This window comes from Desmodus rotundus, chromosome 13 (assembly GCF_022682495.2).
Source record: "Desmodus rotundus isolate HL8 chromosome 13, HLdesRot8A.1, whole genome shotgun sequence".
Taxonomy (NCBI): domain Eukaryota; kingdom Metazoa; phylum Chordata; class Mammalia; order Chiroptera; family Phyllostomidae; genus Desmodus; species Desmodus rotundus.
In genome coordinates, this window is record NC_071399.1 from 3842723 (window position 1) to 3861883 (window position 19161).

General features: G+C 44.0%; 1 protein-coding gene across 3 annotated transcripts in view; it reads right to left on the bottom strand.

Moving 5' to 3' along the window:
• Positions 1 to 19161, bottom strand: part of VEGFC (vascular endothelial growth factor C) — a 352849-nt gene that overhangs the window by 63170 nt on the left and 270518 nt on the right. Inside the window, exon 1 of one of the 3 annotated variants that reach the window (XM_053916838.2) lies at positions 5183 to 5775. The exons of the other annotated variants lie outside the window; for them this stretch is intronic. Coding sequence (XP_053772813.1) covers positions 5183 to 5326 — 144 coding nt within the window. The 5' untranslated portion in view covers positions 5327 to 5775. Of the gene's footprint in view, positions 1 to 5182; positions 5776 to 19161 lie in introns of those variants that run through there. 3 annotated transcript variants of the gene reach the window in all.

The following is a 19161-nucleotide window of genomic DNA, read 5'->3' on the forward strand; positions in this document are numbered from 1 at the left end:
CGATGTTCAGTGTGTCTATGATTCCCCAATTTGCGATTCATACAAATCCAAAGTTGCAAATCGGTGTTTTGCAACAAAGCGTAGGCGTTTGTGGTATTTGCAGAGCGTGTATCTACCGTGGTTACTGTAACCAGTGTGAGAGGTGAAACAACAGAGCCTTGGAATGCGGAGGAGGTGTGGTACCTCCGCCAACTAACACCTGTTCTTTCCAAATCCAATTGTCTGTGAAAGGTCACAGGGCGTGGGTGCGATTACAATGCTTCACTGCAGTTACTTCAGTGCAGCTCAGAAAACCTGCTTCATTACTGTCAGGAACCCCAGTTAGACCCTAGTTAGGCCCATCCTCACATCCTTACAACACTACTACGGGGTGGGCCATTTATGGGCTATCGTTGGTCAGGGGGCAAATCCCGGAAGAAAGTCCAGGTTTATTTCAGAGCGTCCCACTGCTGGGCATGGGGACATAAATAAAGAACAAGGGAACCCTCACTCAGAGTCAGACTTCTCTCTGCCTTCACACGGCTACAACCTGCAGGAGGGAAGGAGGATGGATGGCGGGTCTTCCAGACCCCGGAGGCCCAAACCCATTGCCACACGTTTCTAAAATGGATGCTGCAAACGTTTTTTCAAAAGAAACAAAAAGCTATATTCTCGCTCCGGGTTAAGTCTGTGTCCATCACTTTTCATGAAATGGAACAGCATCCATCCCGTGGGGGTGCAGTGAAAAAGGAAAAGCCAGCTTGTAATTAGCACAGAGCTGGGCGCAGGCAGTGGCTCAGGGTGTGGCAGGGTCCTGACCGCTCAGCTCAGAGGAGACTGCAAGGAACTGGCTAAACATCACAGCCGCACTCACGGCCTATTTTACTTGAATAACATTGACCTTCTCATTTCTAACGCCGGGCAATGGGGTATGCATTAATTTTCCTTTAGGGATTGTAATAATACTTGTCAAACACTTAAATATGTTTGGGATATTACGCAGCTTAAGTCCAGTTGATCCTAGACAATTATTTTCCTTTAATGAGATGGAAATTTGTAAAGCTTAAGTCGCTTCTAAAAAGACTCCTTAGTTTAGTAAAATCTTAAGTGATGTATGGACTAATGCCTTCATCCATGCACGAAAAGCAGTCTCTTCTCTGAAAGGCTGTACCCCTACAATAGGCCCCACATTGTCCTGTGCTTCTAAGACTGATTCAAGGCCAGGGTCTCCCACGCCCGTGTCCTTCCCACCAGTCAGTCACCAGATCTAAGGGTTCTCCCTCTACCAGCGTTTCCTTCTGTTCTCACAGCACCTGCTGCACTCGATTCATTGTTTCTCTTCTAGACTGTTACTGCTGCTCCTTACCTGGACCAGGCCCCACCCCGGCAAGAGTCCTGGCCACCGATCAACCCCACACAAGACGTCAACTGCCTGCTGGCTAGCTATGTCTTTCAGATGCCCAGATCATGGAAAACCAACCCTCCACGGCCCACAGCATGACGGCCAAATTCCCGAACTGGGCATATGCAGTGTGACCCCACCATCTCTACAAACTCATTGCTACTTAAGAGCCTTCACTCTTACCCTGTAGAACCCCCCGGTCCTACTTGCCTTCTTGCCTTCTGTCCCATCCACGGCATGAAAGGGGTCCCTGTGGTTGACAGAAATGCTCATCCAAGTTACGACTCAAGTTCTGCCTTATGACCGGGCACCCAGACCACCTGGGCCTCACGGGTGACTCCCTCACACAAATTTCAGGACACGGATGATGCTTTGGTACCATTCTCCTGATGTCTCCCAGAGATTCTGTGCTACACCCTTTCTTTCTTCTACCTGAGTTGTGAGCTTCTCGGAGAGAAAAAAATGGCTTATGTGTCTTAAGATGCCCATGACTTATGGCTTCTCTTGCAAACCCAACAATTATATAATGAAGATGATGAAACCAATGAAATTAATCATTGTTACATACCACAGATTGGTGAGTCTCAAGCTGTCACTGTGCAAGAGAATGACTTAGGATGGTGGTTAAAATGGTACATGCCTCAACCCAAGCCCAGAGATTTGATGGATGTCATATAAAAAAAACACAAAAACTCAAGACCTCTAAGGAATTCTGCGGCAGTCAGCACACAGATGGTATTTTGAAAAACATCACCACTGATGAATTTAAAACAGTAAATAAAAAACAATCAAGTACAAAAGTATGCAGAACTATAAACAATGGAGGAAGAAACTGTGGCATGTTGCAAACTAGTTGTCATTATTATGAAGTTTCCTTGTGACAGACACCATAAACTACATGTGCTTTTATGAGCGTATTACATGTTGCTATTTTTAATAACTAAAAATAGCTGCTAATGTTATTAATATTAGCTAATTTACTTCCTTTCCATGCAAACTGTAAATGCAGGGATGTTTGAAGTCCTTTGCATAAAACAGAAAAAAAGATGTTACGTTTGTTTACTCAATAATATGTCATTGTCTGGATTATTTAGTCAGTTGACACAGACCATAAATCTGGTGTTGAACTTGGTCTTTAACATAGGCACCTGAGGTGTAAAATGTGCTCTCCCTGCATTTACTGCTCTGAAAACACAGAAGGATCCAGGGGGTTATGCTCCCAGTCCAACCCACTTTGTAGAATGGAAGTTCTGCAGGTATATTTCCTATGGTATCATTCCTCCTTTGGTTGTTCTCACAAACCGGCTCTACCTCATCTCGTGTTTGCAAATGGCTGTAGGTAGCAACTGGTGCTTTTTCTAGGTTTTGCCGTTTCCTTTAGTGTGATGACGATTTTAAATATTTTTTCCCATCACGTTCAGTTAATTTTAATTATACAACAGGCAACACTTTGCTCACCTTACTTTTCTGATGCTGACTAACGTCCGTCAGAGAGGCACTTGAGGATTTCTGAGTAAGTTATACAACCACAGATAACTAGAAAGAGGAATCTAATGAATTCCAATATAAGTGGAGGACCAAGGGTATCTTGTTTCCATTTGTATTTTACCTCCAATTTTCTGAATGGCTTTGGGGGTGCGGTGAAGGATTGGATGGCTAATCTTGTTCCATAGATAGTGAGTTGCTTTGTATTTTTTTAAACATTAAAAAAAAGCTTTCCAGGTGTAAATTACCAAAATTTGCCTTTATTGCAGATTATGTATATCTAGGGTCTTCTATTTACCTTCTGAAATCTCTTCTTGGGGCTTACATAGATCACGGAAAACAATCAGCTCCTCTCTAGGGCTTAAAGGGAAACCAGGCCATTGTTTAGGCCACTAGAGAGAGTGGTGGAGTCTGGCCCACGTGACCTGCAGGCTCCGCACCCTCTACTCAAACACTGGGGGCGCTGCGGAGCAGGCATATTGACACACGGCAGTGCGTCTGGGGAACTCAGCTCACGGGATGTTTCACCTCGTGCGAAAGAGTCCCTACCGCATACGGAGTATCCACTCATCCTCACCACACAGGGCATAAAAGGGTGGTAAAATACGAAAAGGAAACAAAAATGCATAAAGATTTTCATGACAAAGGGAAAAACTTGATCACATCACCGATGAAGACGCCTTGGACAATTAAAAATAAATGAACTTTTATCATCCAACCATGTATCTACACATCTCTCTCTCTTTGTCTCTCTCTCTTTACCCTTCCCCCCGTGTCTCTCTCTCTCTCTCTCTCTCTCTCTCTCTCACACACACACACACACACACACACACACACACACACACACAAGCTTGTCCCAGAACTGAGCCACTCTCATAGGGCTCTTAGCTTATCAGGAAAGACTTCTCATTTTACCTCCTACTTCACACTTTCTTCCTGTAAACTGAAGTGAGCTACCACAGGCATTGTTTTTAATAGCTTGACTTTGCAGAAACAGAAAGTGAAACTACAGAAAGTGTCAGCGGGTCCAGTGCTACATTTTGGTGACATTTAAGGGCAAGGAAGACACTCGAATGACAATAGTTATATATACCTGTGTAAACATGTGTGTTAAAAGTTATTTTGCAATTCACCTAACGCATTCTGTTCTGCATTTAATGCGTAATTTGTTTTTGACTCAACAGGTTTTTCCTTGACCCCTATGATCTGATATTTGAAATTTTTCCTAGAAATTCTAAAGGCAAAAGTAGCCTGTTTATTTTTAAATGAGTCTTTTCAGTCTTAAAACGTATTTCAAGATATAACTATAAAGGCAATTTAATTTCTATGCATTTAGCACATGTTAATCAATAAAGTCACCTCCAGGTTGACAGCTTCTCCTCTTGCCACTAGTTGAAGTCCAGCAATGCAGTCCAGGTCCCGGCAGGGGACCACAAGTTTTGGAAGGGAGACTTCCCAGAATGTGTCCAATAGGGAACGTGAGGAGTTCAAGAACTCGAGTAAGCAAGCATACGTTCCACCCTTACGTCAGATCTGGACTTTTTAGGTAAATATGCCCTCTGTCATCGGAGCAAGTAAGCAGCAAAACTACACAACTCCTCTTTGCAAATCAGAATGTCTCCAAAGTTTCTTGGAAACATTTTTAGGCAAAGAGTTAAAATGTCACATATTTAAAAAACAAAACAAAACCCACCTTACTTTTCAGAATTGTAGGACCCCATTTCAGAAATGCAGAGTTTATTCAGTTGAAAAGGCATGCCCGATTGTGACCTCTGGTCTCAAGGTTGACCAATTTTCCACAAGGGACTCAGAGGTCTTAAGCGCTCCTACCCGGTTACTGAATTCCTCTTTTTTCCCTCTCTCTAAAACTGCGCACCGCGCCGAGCGCTCTGCCTACCCGGGACTGTGCGGCGACCTGCCTCCGGGGGCTGCGTCCCTGCCCCGGGGCTGCGTGATTCCCATTAAGCTGTCGTGGGGAAGAGAACCACGGGACCCCTGTGAACCCGGTTCTCCGGGTCCGCGCTGATTCGAGATCCGCTGGGCGCAGCGCGGGGGCGGCTCTCCCAGAGGTTCCGAGATCTCTGTCCCCAGCCAGCTCTCTGGGCCCTTCACTCTGTAACTTGCTTTCCTACTTAGTAACAACTTTGTGTGAAACCAACCAGGAGAAGACTCTTCTCCCAGGAAGCATCAAGTCCGCTCGGGAACTTCGGTTCCAGCCGACACGAGCGGACACCGAACGCACACGTCGCTCAGCACGGGGTCCTCACCCCCCCACCCGCTCCCGCAGCCCGACCCGAGCGCGCGACCCGCACCCACCTGGGTCTCGCCCTCCTGCGGCTCCGCGTCCGAGAAGCCGAGTCCCGACTCGAGGGCGGCGGCGGTGGGCGCGTGGCGTGGACCCGGGAGCAGCGCAGCGGCGAGCAGGGAACACGCCAGGGACAGGGCGCGCAGCCGGCGCATGGTGGACCGGCCGGGGCGCAGCGACGCGCCGCTCGCCCTCCGCCCGCCCGAGAGCCCAGCGCTGACCCCCGAGGGCGAGCCGCCGGCGGCCTTCGCGACGTCGCACGTCGCCGCGCCAGCCAGCGCGGGCGAGAGGCGACGGGGTCAGGTACGGCCTCACAGGAAACCGGACATCCGAGCCCCCCGCGCGCGCTCGGGGCCGGCGAGGTGAGGCCGGGGCGAGGGCGGACGGCTCCTCGGCCGGCGCGGCTGCGGCTGCGGCTGCTTTTGGGAAGGCGCGGGGCCAGGCCGAAACCCCCACCCCCGCGACGCTCGGCCCCTCCAACCCCCCGGGGCACGCGTCCCCTCCTCCCCGCCCTTCCCGGGAGTGGAGCGCGCCGGGCGGCCGCGGCGGGCGGCGGGGCGCGGGGCGGCGAGGCCGAGAGCGCGGGGCGGCGCGGCGGGCGCAGGGCAGGGCATGGCTGATGCGCCCTCTGCCTGCGCTTATGTGAGAGAAAGGCCGAGGGAGGGAGCGTGCCGGGCCCGGCCGCCCTCCCCTTCGCTCTCGCTCGGAGCGCGCGCCCTCCAGCTCCCGGCGCCCTCGCCTGCTCCCGGGCGCCCCACCTCCCACCCCTCCTCGTGCTCCCGGTCCCTCCCTCCCGCCCGGGGCCGCGGCCCGAGGAGCCGGTGCAGTCCCGGGGTGGGCGGACGGCGGGCCCATTATTGAAGCGACGCGACCACGCGGGGCAGAGGGGCAGCGGGAGAAAGTAGCGCATGGGGAGGAGGGAGCCCCTTTGTCCCGGGCGACCCCGGCGCCTGGCCGACTCCCGCACGCCCGGCCCTCTGCGCCCTGCTCAGGGTTTGGAAATAGACCCAGTGTGCTGAACGGTCCCAGAGAGAGTCAGCGCAATGGCGGGGACCCCGCTGGGACTTTGGAACCGGGCCCGGCCCCTCTTTCCCCTGGTCTGGTAACTTCGTGTCCTGGGTGAAGCGACAACTACCGAGTCCTCTGTGTGCAGTGAGGGCCGCGGGGTCACCAACTTCGGGCCCAATCGTTAGGACCAGTGAAGAGACACAGGGTCACTTTCTGCAAGAAGTTAAGTTTAAATGAGAAAGGGGCTGACAAAGAGAGACATGTGGTCAACACATTGTAAGAAGTGACATCTGCAGAAAAGTGACTGCATTTGCCCCTGGGAACATCAGCCAGGGGCCACGTGGTGCTGACTGTGCCGGTGGTCTCCTGGGCGGAGCGGGCAGGTTGCAGAGGACCCAGCCATGGGTTTCACCACTGCCGAGATGAAGAGGCTCCCTTTCACCTCGGAGCTACTTTTAGAAACGCAGACCATAAACTTTTAGATGGAGGGGAGACATTCTCAATCTGACTGAACTCTCTACAAGGTCTAACATTCGCCTCTCACATCACTTACTTGAAGGCTTACATAACTCCAGGGATGAGGGCCCTCTGGTCCGTGGGCAGCCCATTCCCTTCGTTGATGGCCAAGGTTGCTGAAAACCCTTGCCTTTCATTTCTTCATGGCTTTTGACTTCTGGACTTGACATGATAAGTCGAAGCTAACATCCATAGTTTTGAAAAATATATTATGTTCTCCCTGTACTAGCTTTCCTCCCAGGGGAAAAAAAAATTTTAATAGGATAACTCCTAATTCCCTCATCAGCCATAATCTAATTTTAACTTGTTCTTCATTTAGCATACTGCTCTCAACTTGACTCAGTACGTGAAGTCTTCAACAGGCATGAAGAAAGGGTCTTCCTGGTCCTGACATTAATGCACTGGTTGTTGCAGCTCAGGTTGAGTTGGTTTTCTGGCAGCCAGATCCGAATGTGGACTCACGTTACCCTCAACATCAACTGAATGCCTCAAGAACTTTCCCTGGGTGTTGCTGTTTAGCCACGTCTGCATTGCCCTGCCTTCGTGAAGTCGGTCGACTGTGTCCAAAATGTGGGCTCTGACATTTATCGTTATTAAATCTGTCCCCTCAGAGTCACTCCATCACCCGAGCTCCTTGAAATGTGTTGGGATGTGGACGCTGTCAGTGGGTCATTCCTCTTGCTCTCTTTCTGCTCTACGTGCTTTTGGCCGTATTTGTCTTTAAAACTGATGAAGAGGACAGCTGAGGACTGACTGGGGAAAGACTTAAGTAGAAGTTGGTGCTTCTTTTTAACCATTCCCTATTTCGGTGGGTGTTTCTCAACTATGATTGCACTTGGGATACCGAAAGGCGGTTTGAGGGGATTAAAAAGTACACGTCGGGAGTTTCACAACAGCCGTGGGGATGTTTGTAAGAGTCTGCATTATGTCAGGGGTGCTAGACTTCTCACGGGACCACTTCATAAGTTGTATAGATGTATAACCGTAATGCCGTGGACCTGCAACTAATATAATATTGATTGCCAACTGCACCTGAGCACCATCAGAGATTCTGGATTGATGGGTTTGGGGTCATCTCTCTTTAGATCTGCCCACTTCATAATTTAAACCCCAAAACTTTTATCTTCCTATTCCTCTTCTTCGATACTGTGGCCTCCATGGTCCCTGCCCCAACACTGTCCTATGAGCCTCCCATCCCTTCTAGGCAGCCAGGAACCCTGAATGTTAACCAGGTCAGAACAAGACCCTTCCGGTGGAGTTGAAGCCCCGATTGTGGTCTGAGCCGAGAGTGATTTTCAAAGACTTCCCAGCGCCTGTGTAGGATGGGCAGAATTTTAGACAGCAATGTGCAGTGCTAAGAACATGTAATTCAGGGTTTCCGAATATACATCAATTTATTTATGTGTTCTTAGTAACCAAGAAAATGAAGTGGAAAAAGGTCTGTGAACTCTCCGCGTATGATTTGAGAGACCCCACATTCCATAATAAAACCAGAGGAATTTGAAATATTGGACACCATGTTTAGAAGCCATGCCCCCAAACGCACAGAGAGATGAACACATTGGAGAACACGTGGTGGGGTGGGCTCTGTACCGACTAGAGAACGTGTGGATGTAGCTCTTGGAGCGCATGCAACTACAGCTCTTTCCTCGCTCTCTCTGAATGACCTTAAGCAGAAGTAGGGGATTCACTATACAGTCAGATACCAGGATGGAAAGTATTCACACCCTGGAGGAGTGAAACTAAAGGAGAAACAAATGGAAGTGGGAATCCACACAGCTGCTCCAATCAAGTATCAAGCACTCCAGTTCCCACTGACCCTTAAACTCTCAAAGGTTCATGCTGAGAAGTACTCTCTGGGACACAACACCTGCTTTGGAGCATTGAAAGAGTTATTGAAAAACACCACCTGAGGATGATCGCAGGCCCCTTCCGAATGGCTACTTAGTTTCACCAGCAGCCTTCAAGTGAAGTTTGCAAACGTTTCTCGTGAAATCTCCCATCCCAGGCAGGACAAATTGATTGCTGTGTTTTTTTGACATTGGTGAGAAAATTTTGTTAAGGCTGCTAAGGATGTCTCCAGGTGCATGTTCGACCTGCACCAGATTAATCCTGGCAACTGGGCAGGTGGCCATAGACAGGAGCCCAAGGCTAAGGCCAAGCGTTACCTTGTGAACACTTCCAAGCGCGCTCATACACTCACACCTTGCTGCATGTTAGAATAGCCTAGTCAGTGTGTGCTAGTTTGCAAGGTTGAACAAAACTTCTGTTTGCTGGAAAGCTATGGTTCTCACAGTAGCAAAAAAAAAAAAACTTACTTGAATTTCAACCTGCCTCTCTACTAACACAGGCATTCTTTGTGCATGGTTAGTTACAAGAGAACGTCGCAAAGCCTTGCTGTTTGTTCAGAAATGTTCTTGTCCCTAACACTTGCAATCCTCATGAAAAGCAGACAAAGTCAGTGGTATTTTTAAACTCAAACGAGCAGTCATTGGCTCTAACCATGAGAACACGGCACAGGCCTCCCTTTAAGGTCACATATTCAGTATTTGTGCCCTAGTTTTGGGCTCTGCCTCCATTTGGGCAGAGGTGGCAGAACACGCCATGGGAATCATGCATCATAGTCAGTCTTACCACCAACAGGTATGAGGTGTATTTCCTCCATATTCCCCCAAGCAGCCACTATGTGACCTAAAGCAACAAGAAACTTTGTCGTCTGGAAGAGACATCATTAAAAATGCCTAGGAACCACAGTGGAGAGGAAATCTCAGGTGATTTTGAGCACTAGAACAGCAGTGAAACTTGAGAGAACCTGAGAGAGTAAATACCTAGATTCACGCATCCTAGCTAAAAAGACAAAAGGTTCAACTCATAAGGAGACTGACGTTCCTTTAGGAGATATAAAATTAGGGATTCCTAAGAAGTCTTTAGAAGCCCACGGTCTTTGGATGGAGGGAACTTCCACCACAGATTTGGGTGGAGATGCCGGCTGTAGGACAAGGCCAGAGCCCCCTGTGACCTTGAGAACTAATTTAGATGACAGTGGCCACGCTTGAATTGCGTGTTTGGGGTTTCTTTCTCCTTAGTTATATATATATATATATATATTTTTTCATGGTTGTCAACTTAGGGTTCTGCTAATTGACCAACGATTGTTGTTTCTTAACCACTGAAAAGTCAAGGACTGCACCTTGAATACTGCTTCTTCCATCTTTCGTCATTCCTCGCTGTGACTCAAATGCTGGGAGAAATGTGTGCATGAGTTGTCCAAAAGAAACAATAAAGCTCTGGGTTTTGCACACATTTCCCTAGGAGTGCTCACCAGCTAGTGCCAATCCTTTGTTTCGAGATACTGGGTTTCGTTCAGAACTGGACTCAACCATGAATCGGCATTTTCTATTCGAAGAGAATGCAACAGGAGAGGTAACCAAAATTAAAACCCCCGTAGAAAGAAAGGTTTCTGCTCCCAGTGCAACCACACTCAAAGGCCACTTTTCAGAGATAAGGTCTGTAAACAAACTGTCGTGGAGGAGAGGCTCAGGAGGGAGCAGGGAGCAGATGGCTTGTGTTTAAGGCCCGTCTCGCATGTGCAGACCTCACAAACAAGACTTGCTCTGGAGCTAACTCTTGGTTGCCTATCAGATCTGCCGTGGGTGACCTTTGGTGAACCTCTCTTCAGCATGTGGGGTTTCTTTGAATGCTAAATTAGTTAATATATGTTAATATAGTTAAATATAACTGAAAAGATTACTTGGCACTTAATAGTCTCTCAATACATAGTGGATAGAGCATGACAAATAATTACAAATACTGATACATTGATCTTTATTTCTTCCTTACACTTATTATATTTTTTTCTGTTTCTTCCACCTTGTGTTTAAATGATTATTCAAATAGATAATAAAATTCCAACATTGACTATCATTGAAAATTTCTATTATTTATTTATGTTTATTGTATTTTTCCATTACCATTTATCCCCTATATGCCCTCAAGCCCTTTGAAAACTTTATTTCATTATATGTCTCTTCCAGATATTGCTACCAATAAATCTAAGAATATACGTTACAGTCATATAGTGCTTATTAGGCGTCTGGCTGTATTTTAATGCATCTAGTACTCCCGGCCCTCGTAGGACACAGAAACTAGGATCTGCACGATGTAAATGAGGAAATGGGGCTGTGAGAAGGTAATTATGTTGTTCATGCTGTAGAGCTACAGTCTGAGACGCTGGATCCTGGATCCCAGCAGCCTGGTTCTGGGGGCCAGGAGCTTGATACTGCCCCCTGCTGCCTCTTTAAGGCTGTTGATAGGATGCTTTTCCTTGGTAGATAATCTGCCATTTCTTGTTGAAGAATTTTAGAATGTTCCCTTGTCTCTGGACCATTGGTTTTTCAAAAACCCACATCTGCCTATGTTTCTCTCTTGCCTAAGCCCTGTCAACAGCCCCTTATCACCCACCAGATAAGACCCATGCCTGTTTGTACCGCTCTTCTCCAAACAGGCTCTCCACTCTGCCCCACATGCTGTCTCTTAATGATATTAAATCACTTGGAATTCCTTGAATACGCTGTGCCTGTGTTAATGTCTAGCACATTTTAACGTCCTAAGAAGTGTTTCCTTAATGAATAAATAGGGCTACCATTTAGTATGTTAAAATGTAAACAGTGGGATTTCAGCTTCTGCTAATGGTGGGGTGGCTCGGTTAGACTAAGCCTGCTGCAGATAACAATTACAAAATTGGTCCCGTCCCCTAACTCCCTGAAAACCCCCAGCTCTTTGAAGTCGCTGAGAGAATTGCCAAAAGCAGACAGAAACTGGAGGAGGTGAAGGACAAACTGAAAGGGACCCACACAAGAAATGCTAATGGAAGGCTGTCAGGCTGGGAGGAAATTACACAGCAGGTAGGAACTTGGATCCAAAGGAAGGAATGAAGGTCACCAGAATTGTAAGTCTCCACCCAAATATGTAAACATTAAAAAACACATGAATACACACATGTATAATTTATTCATTAATTTCATTAACACAGCAGTAATTATGAGGGATTTATAATGTGAATAGTTGTAGCACATAAAAATAGCACAAATAATAAATATGAATAACATGCTATAGCAAGTTTTCTTTATTGCATGTATAATATTAACTCTAAGTCGATTGTGTTCACGTAAAGATGCATATTATACTGTCTAGAGCAGCCACTTTAAAAGTAATGCAAAGCACTGAAATACCAATTGAAGAATCAAAATTAAATACTATAAAAGAATTGAATTTTCCCAAAAGAAATCAGAAAATGAAAAACAAAGGAGCAAAAAAAAACAGATAAGACCAAAAAAACCCAAATAGTAAAATCGCAAAACTAAAATCATATCAATAATTATATTAAATATAAATGATTAAGCACTCCAATTAAAAGACAAAGATTTTCAGATGGATTATAAAAGCAAGACCCAAGTACGTATTTTCCACAAGAGAAATGCTTTAAATACAGACACAAACAGGTTGAAAGTTGGAATTTGGAGGAAGATACGCCGTGCAGACTCTAATAATACAGAAGCTGGAGTGGCTGTATTATGTGTCAGGGAAAATCGACTCCAAGATGGCAGGTTTAACCAAAGATAAGGAGGTAAGTTGCAAATGGTAAAAGTATCAGTGCATCAGAAAACAGAAAAGTTATAGTTACGTATGGTTTTAAAAACTTCTTTAATATGCATGGCCAATATAAAAACAGACAAATATAAAAACAGACAAATCCAGTTATTGTTGAAGACTCCTACATCCTTTTCAGTGGAATGAGTAGACAAAAATAATGAGTAATGATTGATATATAAGGTGTGAATGACACCATTAATCATGTTGGCTAATTGACACTATTAAATATATAGTGTATATATGTATATATGTATATATGTGTATATATGTATATATATGTGTATATATGTACACACACACACTAATATTTCCATTCACTGCAGGACAGAAATTTTTTATTTGAACATAGAACACTCACAAAGATAAACCATATGCTAGAACCCTAAAACATTTAATAAATGTCTCAGTATATATATATTTCAAAAGATTGAAATCTTATAGGGTTTGTCCTTTGATTATAATGGAAATAGATTGGAAATCATTAACCATCAATATGTTAAAAAAGTAGAAAAGTCCCCAATATTTGGAAATTAAAAAAAATACATTTTATAAAATTTCATAGGTCAAAAAAGAAATTAAAAGAGTAATTAGGAGAATAAGTGAACAAATTGTAGCATGTTCATACCATGGCATTCTATTCAGCATTAAAAGTGAATTACTGATCAGTGGACTAGCATGTCCCTGATCAGCCTTCTTCGAATGAAAGCAGCTCGTGTAAAATAATTTTGAAAAAATAAATTCTAAGATTCCATTTATTTGAAGTTCCAGAACAGTCCAACTACGTAGAAAAGTCAGAACCGCGGCCTAGGGGTTGGGGAGTGTATGGGAACCACAGTCGCTTCCCTGGGAGACAGATGTCCTGTGATCTATGTCACAAGGGGCGTGGGCTACACAGTTGTACCCATTTATCAAATTATACTGCCTAGATTTCAATTCTCTTTTGTGGATGCAACATACCCACAAAATAGTAATAGTAATAGTCATTATTTTACCCACAAAGTCATTGTCATTATTATTAATAATATGTGCGGAAAGTAGGAAATCAAGGTATAGACCTAAGAATGGCAGAACTTTTATAATTACTGAAACTGAGTAATAAGTGGTGGATAGAGATGTTTTATATTGTTCTGTTCACTTTGCATATGTCTGATATTTTCTATAATTAAAAGACAGATAACATATAAACAGTGAAAATCTTAGACTTTCCATTCAGTAATTGGATCATGAGAAAGGTATTCTCAAAATCAACACAAGAGGACCCGAATGGTCCTCTGCCCCTAAATTTCTTCTACAGGTCTAGGTATTTTTCTGTTTTGTTTCAGGAAGCTGTTTTGTGGCTGGTGAGTTGAGCTAAACATCTCCACCATAACAACAACAGAAACTAGATAATCTAAGGATTCCCTACCCACAATTAGGTTGAGACATTTGGGAATAGACCACGTACACTTTATACACAAATCACCTGTGCTTCACCCAACATTTCATAAAGCTAAGCTGACCATTGGAAAAGTTTTTATTACACGTTCCCCCATTCAATTGAGACTACTATATGCCACAGGAATATAACCGCCGTGAATGGTTATGCGCAGAAGTATTACATTTATCCTAATGCTCGAGCCCTCCGGGAGCTTCATTCTGGTTCATGATTGAACTAGAGCACACTGGCCTTCTGTTTCCTCACAATTCATAATGATTGCTCCCTGCTGTGTATCTCTCTTCGAGACGATGTTCAAGTGAATGTATAATTCCAGTCCGTAAATGTAATAGTAGTTTCATGGGTTTCGATTTCGAACTGTTCATCTTAAGCTTCAGCCACCACCACTGCTTGATTCCTCCTGACGAAGGACTAACTTGTAACTTACCTACCAAGAGCCCACCTTAAATAAAACAGGCACGTGATAGGATCAAAAATAAATTAGCTTTAGCCTGGGCAGCTCCTTCTGCATGCATCTGACATGTCAGAGGTTAACTTATGCTGTCTTTGAAAAAAAAAAAAAAAAGAAAAATGGTTCTTGCTCGACAAAAGCCGAAGTTAAAAATCTCTAGCCTGACATACAACCAGAAGCCGTGAAGTTAATACAGTTTTCAGAAGCGGTAACCTATTAACTCATTATCACAGCTTCCGAAAAATGTTCAGTTTATCAGATAAGTTACTTAGAGAGATCAGGGTGCTGAAAAGTTAGGCTAGAAAGTTAATTTTTAATGGGAGAAGGCAGGATAAGACTGAAGCCACTTTAATATGTGACAGGGAAATCTGGACAATCAGAATTATTTGTGGGGCCAGGGAAGGGTGATGGGAAGGTTGACTCGGGGCTGTGTGTGTCTGTGTACAGGGGTGTAGATGTTTCATTACAGACTTTTAAAAACTAAATTCCTCTTGGACTCAATAAACAAAAGCACAAAGCACGTTCGTTTTTAAAGAACCACAGCCGGAATTTTACTTCAGGCTTACTGTTAGGAAAACACATCGTTTGCCAAAGTAACTGGTTTATTCTAATCTTACGGTCACTATGAATATTTCATCAGATTGTGTTTCTGTCTTTTCTCTGCCTGCTCTAAAGCTCATTGCCAAGTATGTGACCCACCTCTAGCAACGATGACCTACACGATGAATTATTGGCCCGGCTTTTCCTTAGTGAGCTTCGTATTGTTTCCCTACCATTGTTTCCTCTCCATTCCCTCATCCTCCTTGGCCTGCTCTTAAACTGATGCCTCTGATGTTTTACACGTTCCATGTGCTCCATCCTCCCACGTGGCCAGTCTCTCACCCTGGCTCCCTGGCTACATGGAGGGCACAGCCCCTCAAGCCCTGCACTTTCTCCCCTTTGCCCCTCATTTCTGCCCAGTCACATTTATTTGCTGACTAAATGGCACAAGTTCAAAGAGCCACGTCTAAGGTTGATTTAAGGAACACACACGTCTTGCAGAACTAAAAATTGCTTCCGGGGATGTGGTGTTTGCTCAGAATGGGTGCTTTGCCTGTGTTTTTTGTTTCCTCTTTCCTAATAGACCCCAAAGAGACCTGCCCCGCACCATGTTACTCCAAAGGTGCTCAGACAGGACAACATGCAGGGAAAGCTCCACTTGTTTTCCAGCAGCCAGGTGCCTCTGTTCTTGCTTGCTGGGGGGTTCCATTCTCAGCTCCGGGGTTTTGTGTAGCAGGTACTCAGCCAGCTCCAGCATCCGCAGTTCCAGTCCAGCTCCACCGCTTTCGCTCACATATTTCTTCTCTCTCATTTGATTTCTCCGGATGGTGTTGCCTCTTGCTGCTCTTTGTGTGTGCATTTTCTCCCTTGCAAATGTCTTCACTATCAAGAAGTTAACCTCTGACAGCACTATCCCTTCACCCCTGACCTTCACCCCTGACCTTGTGCTTTGTTGCTGGTGCCAGCCCCTCTCTATCAGGATTTCATCTCCCAGGAGAAATCTCAGTGAGCTTTCTGGCCTACTAATCCCTGTTGGGATTTCCTCAAAGGAATGGGAAATGGGATCTTATTCTCTTCTTTCAGAAGCAGTCCCTTGCTCTTTCGCAAAGGCTCCTTGCACATTCCCCATAAATCTTGGGCTGCTCTGTGTCGAGGACTGAGGCTTTGTCAGCACCAAAAGTGTGTTCCTTTGGGCTGGCTGGCTGACCTGCGTTGTTCTTTTACACGCGATTGATTAAAAATCTTACACTCTGTGCTCGGAAACTGTGCACCATATAGTCCCTACGAGGGCATGCCTTTTCTTCTCTTGAAGACTGAGTATTAAGTTTTGACATTTGATTTTTCTTTTTTTTATTGCTTTCTCTTTTAAATTTATTTTTAATGATAGCTGAAGAAATCTGATTTTTCTTATTGATTTAAAGTACATATTCTAAAATAATATACGGGTTCTTATCTCAAAGAAAATGAATTTGAACAAAAGCAACTACTGAACTGCGAAAGCAGAACTCGTTTTACCGCTGGGCCCTAAACGTCCCTTTAACTGGAAATACCGCCTCCGCCATCAATACTGATGCTTTGTGACAATTCAAATAGCAAAATGTGGGGATGTGATGTGCCTGCCTTCCCCACGACTATTATATTTACTCTTCACATGTATGTTCGCAGAGGAAATGGGGAAACTGTCACCTGCAGGTCACCCCAAGGATGCCTTTATGTGAGAGCTCTAGGAAAGAACTTGGGGCATTTCTCCTGAACCCCGATCCAGTGACATTCGTGGTTCTGGACTGACCCGTGACATTCATGTTAGGTCACTTCCCATGGATGTAGCAAGACAAAGGAGGAGCAGAGATCCCTGCAGCCTTTCCCCCTCGAGTCTCTAAACACAGAGAAAGCGTGGCATTCTGCAAAACTGCCACCGCTAAAACATCTGAGCTTAATTCTCTTTAGAAAAGGTCAAGTGAGGAAAACTAATCTTGTTTTCTAGACACTCCGCTCTCTTTTTCTGAGGCATCTTTACCTCCCATTTTTGCCTGAGAGTCTCTTAAAGAGAAAATCAGAGTTCAAAGTGACTCTTCAGTGATACAAACACAATAGGCTTGGATACATCAGTGTCACAGTAATTGTGTGCAGAAGGGAAGATAAGCTGAACACTGCAAAGTGTACCCGGAAGGCCTTCCCCCAAGTGGCATTAATAATCACAAGGCCCATGATCTTAGTGGCCCAGTCACTGATATTTTATCTGTAGGAACTATCACAAGACAGCCCTATTAAATAACTTTTAGTATCAGTGACTGAGTTTAGGAAAAAGAAAAACTAGTTCTATGCATGGCTATTTTCAATAAAGTGTTCTATAAAGTGTCCTATAAAATTGAACATTCTCTCTTGACTAAAAAAACGAAATAAAATAATAGGATGTTAGTAAAATGACAGTAACAAAAACAACTTAATAGCTCACAGAAAGTTTTGATTAGCTTATTAAACTTGTGTAGAGATTTTGCTTAGAGAAGTTCAGAAAAAATGGTGCAGTAAAAAATGAAAAAGTCTGTCCCTTTGTGAAAGCAATAAAAATCCTAACAAAAACTGTCAGAATCAACAATCTTGGAAATCTGGAATCTAACCAATAGCTTGCAGCAACCAGCGGAATGCTTGAATCAAGAAAAAAAGTGGTTGATTCTCAGTAAGAAGACAGTATTGTGGTGTTTGACTTTGCTCTGCTCCCATTCCCTACTCACCACCGTGGCCTTGAATTTGAAGATAACAGCCCACATTCCAAGTACAGATGTCAGGACTGGAGGGAGCAGAATGGACCTTATTTGCAAGGAAAGGAACTTTGAGGGCTGAGGGATTTTTTAAATTTTTATTTTATTTATTTATTTATTTATTTATTTATTTTTTACCTTGTTTGGTGGTTCCCTGGAGAACTGGCTAAAAGGGCGATGTTTGTCAAAAACGTGTATTGACAAATGTATTGTTTGCTGCTGCCTGGGGCAGTGCAAGAAAGCTGAGGTAAAATAGGCTAAACAAAGCACTTAGGAGGAAAGTCTGAGGAATGATATGGTTTGGGGAATGGGGACTTTAAAACTCTCTGACATATTCCTGGGGTCTCTAAGGCCACGCACAGGCCCAGAACTTTGCACTTACTGGCTCAGGAGATACCTGAGAATGCCCCAACCTCTCACCTCTGGGTGACCTTCAAGCTTGGTACAAGTGGAAAGTGAAGGCTAAGGCCAAGTTCAAACTGCCTCACTGACTGTTAAGGACATGTCCTCCCAATACTCACACAGAGTGAATCTCACAACACTGTCTAATCCCTGGCTGCCCGTTAAGCTAACAGAAGAGAGACTTCAGTGACCAAACATGACAAAGAATACAGATCTTACAAAATTAGCTCATAAAAATAACTAAACAAAAATCAACAAGTACAATAACTAGCAGAAAATGAACCCTGGGGTGGGGAGAGAATCTGATTTCCAGAGTTGCCATATTATAATATTTTAAATGTCCAGTTTTCACAAAAACATATGAGGCATACAAAGAAACAAGGAAGAATGGCCAATACACAGGAAAAAGGAGCAATTAATAAAAACTGCTCTGATGAAATCCAATAGTTGAACTTCATATGGAAAAACTTTAAGTCATCTATTTTAAATTTGTTCAAATAGATAAAGAGAACCATGGCCAAAGAACTAAAAGAGGTCATGAGAATGATGTTCCACCACATAGAGAATATCAATGAAGAGAGAGAAATTATATATATATATATAATTTATATAAAATTTATTTTAAAAATTATATAAAATTTATATATTTCATACATATATTGTGTATATATATGAAACCCAAATAGAAATTTTGGAATTGAAAAGTACAGTCATGAAAATTAAAAAATCACTAAAAGGTCTCAGCAGCAGAATTGAGCCAGCAAAGGAAAGACTCAGTGAGCTTGAAGATAAATCCCAGTTGAGATGTCTAGTCTGCATAACAGAAAGAAAAAGAAGATAATGAACAATGAACAGAAATAAGAGACCTGTGAGACACCCTCAAGCATAGAATGATAGGTACAGCAAGAATGGGAGTCCCAAATGAAGAGACAAAGGGGGCAGAATAAATGTTTGAAGAAGTGATGGTAGAAAAAAAGACATACACTCAAACTGTCAAAAACCAAAACAAAGAGAGAATCTTGAAAACAGCAAGGAAGCTTGAAAACAGCAAGGAAGAAGCACCTTGTCACATACAAGGGAGGAGTTCTCAATAAGAAAATAGCATTAGATTTTGCCTCAAAAATATGTAGTCCAGAAGGCAAAAGGAAGGTATATTCAAAGTGCTAAAAGAAAAAAAAAACTGTCAACCACAATTTCTGGTAAAATTATCTTTTAAAACTAAAAGAG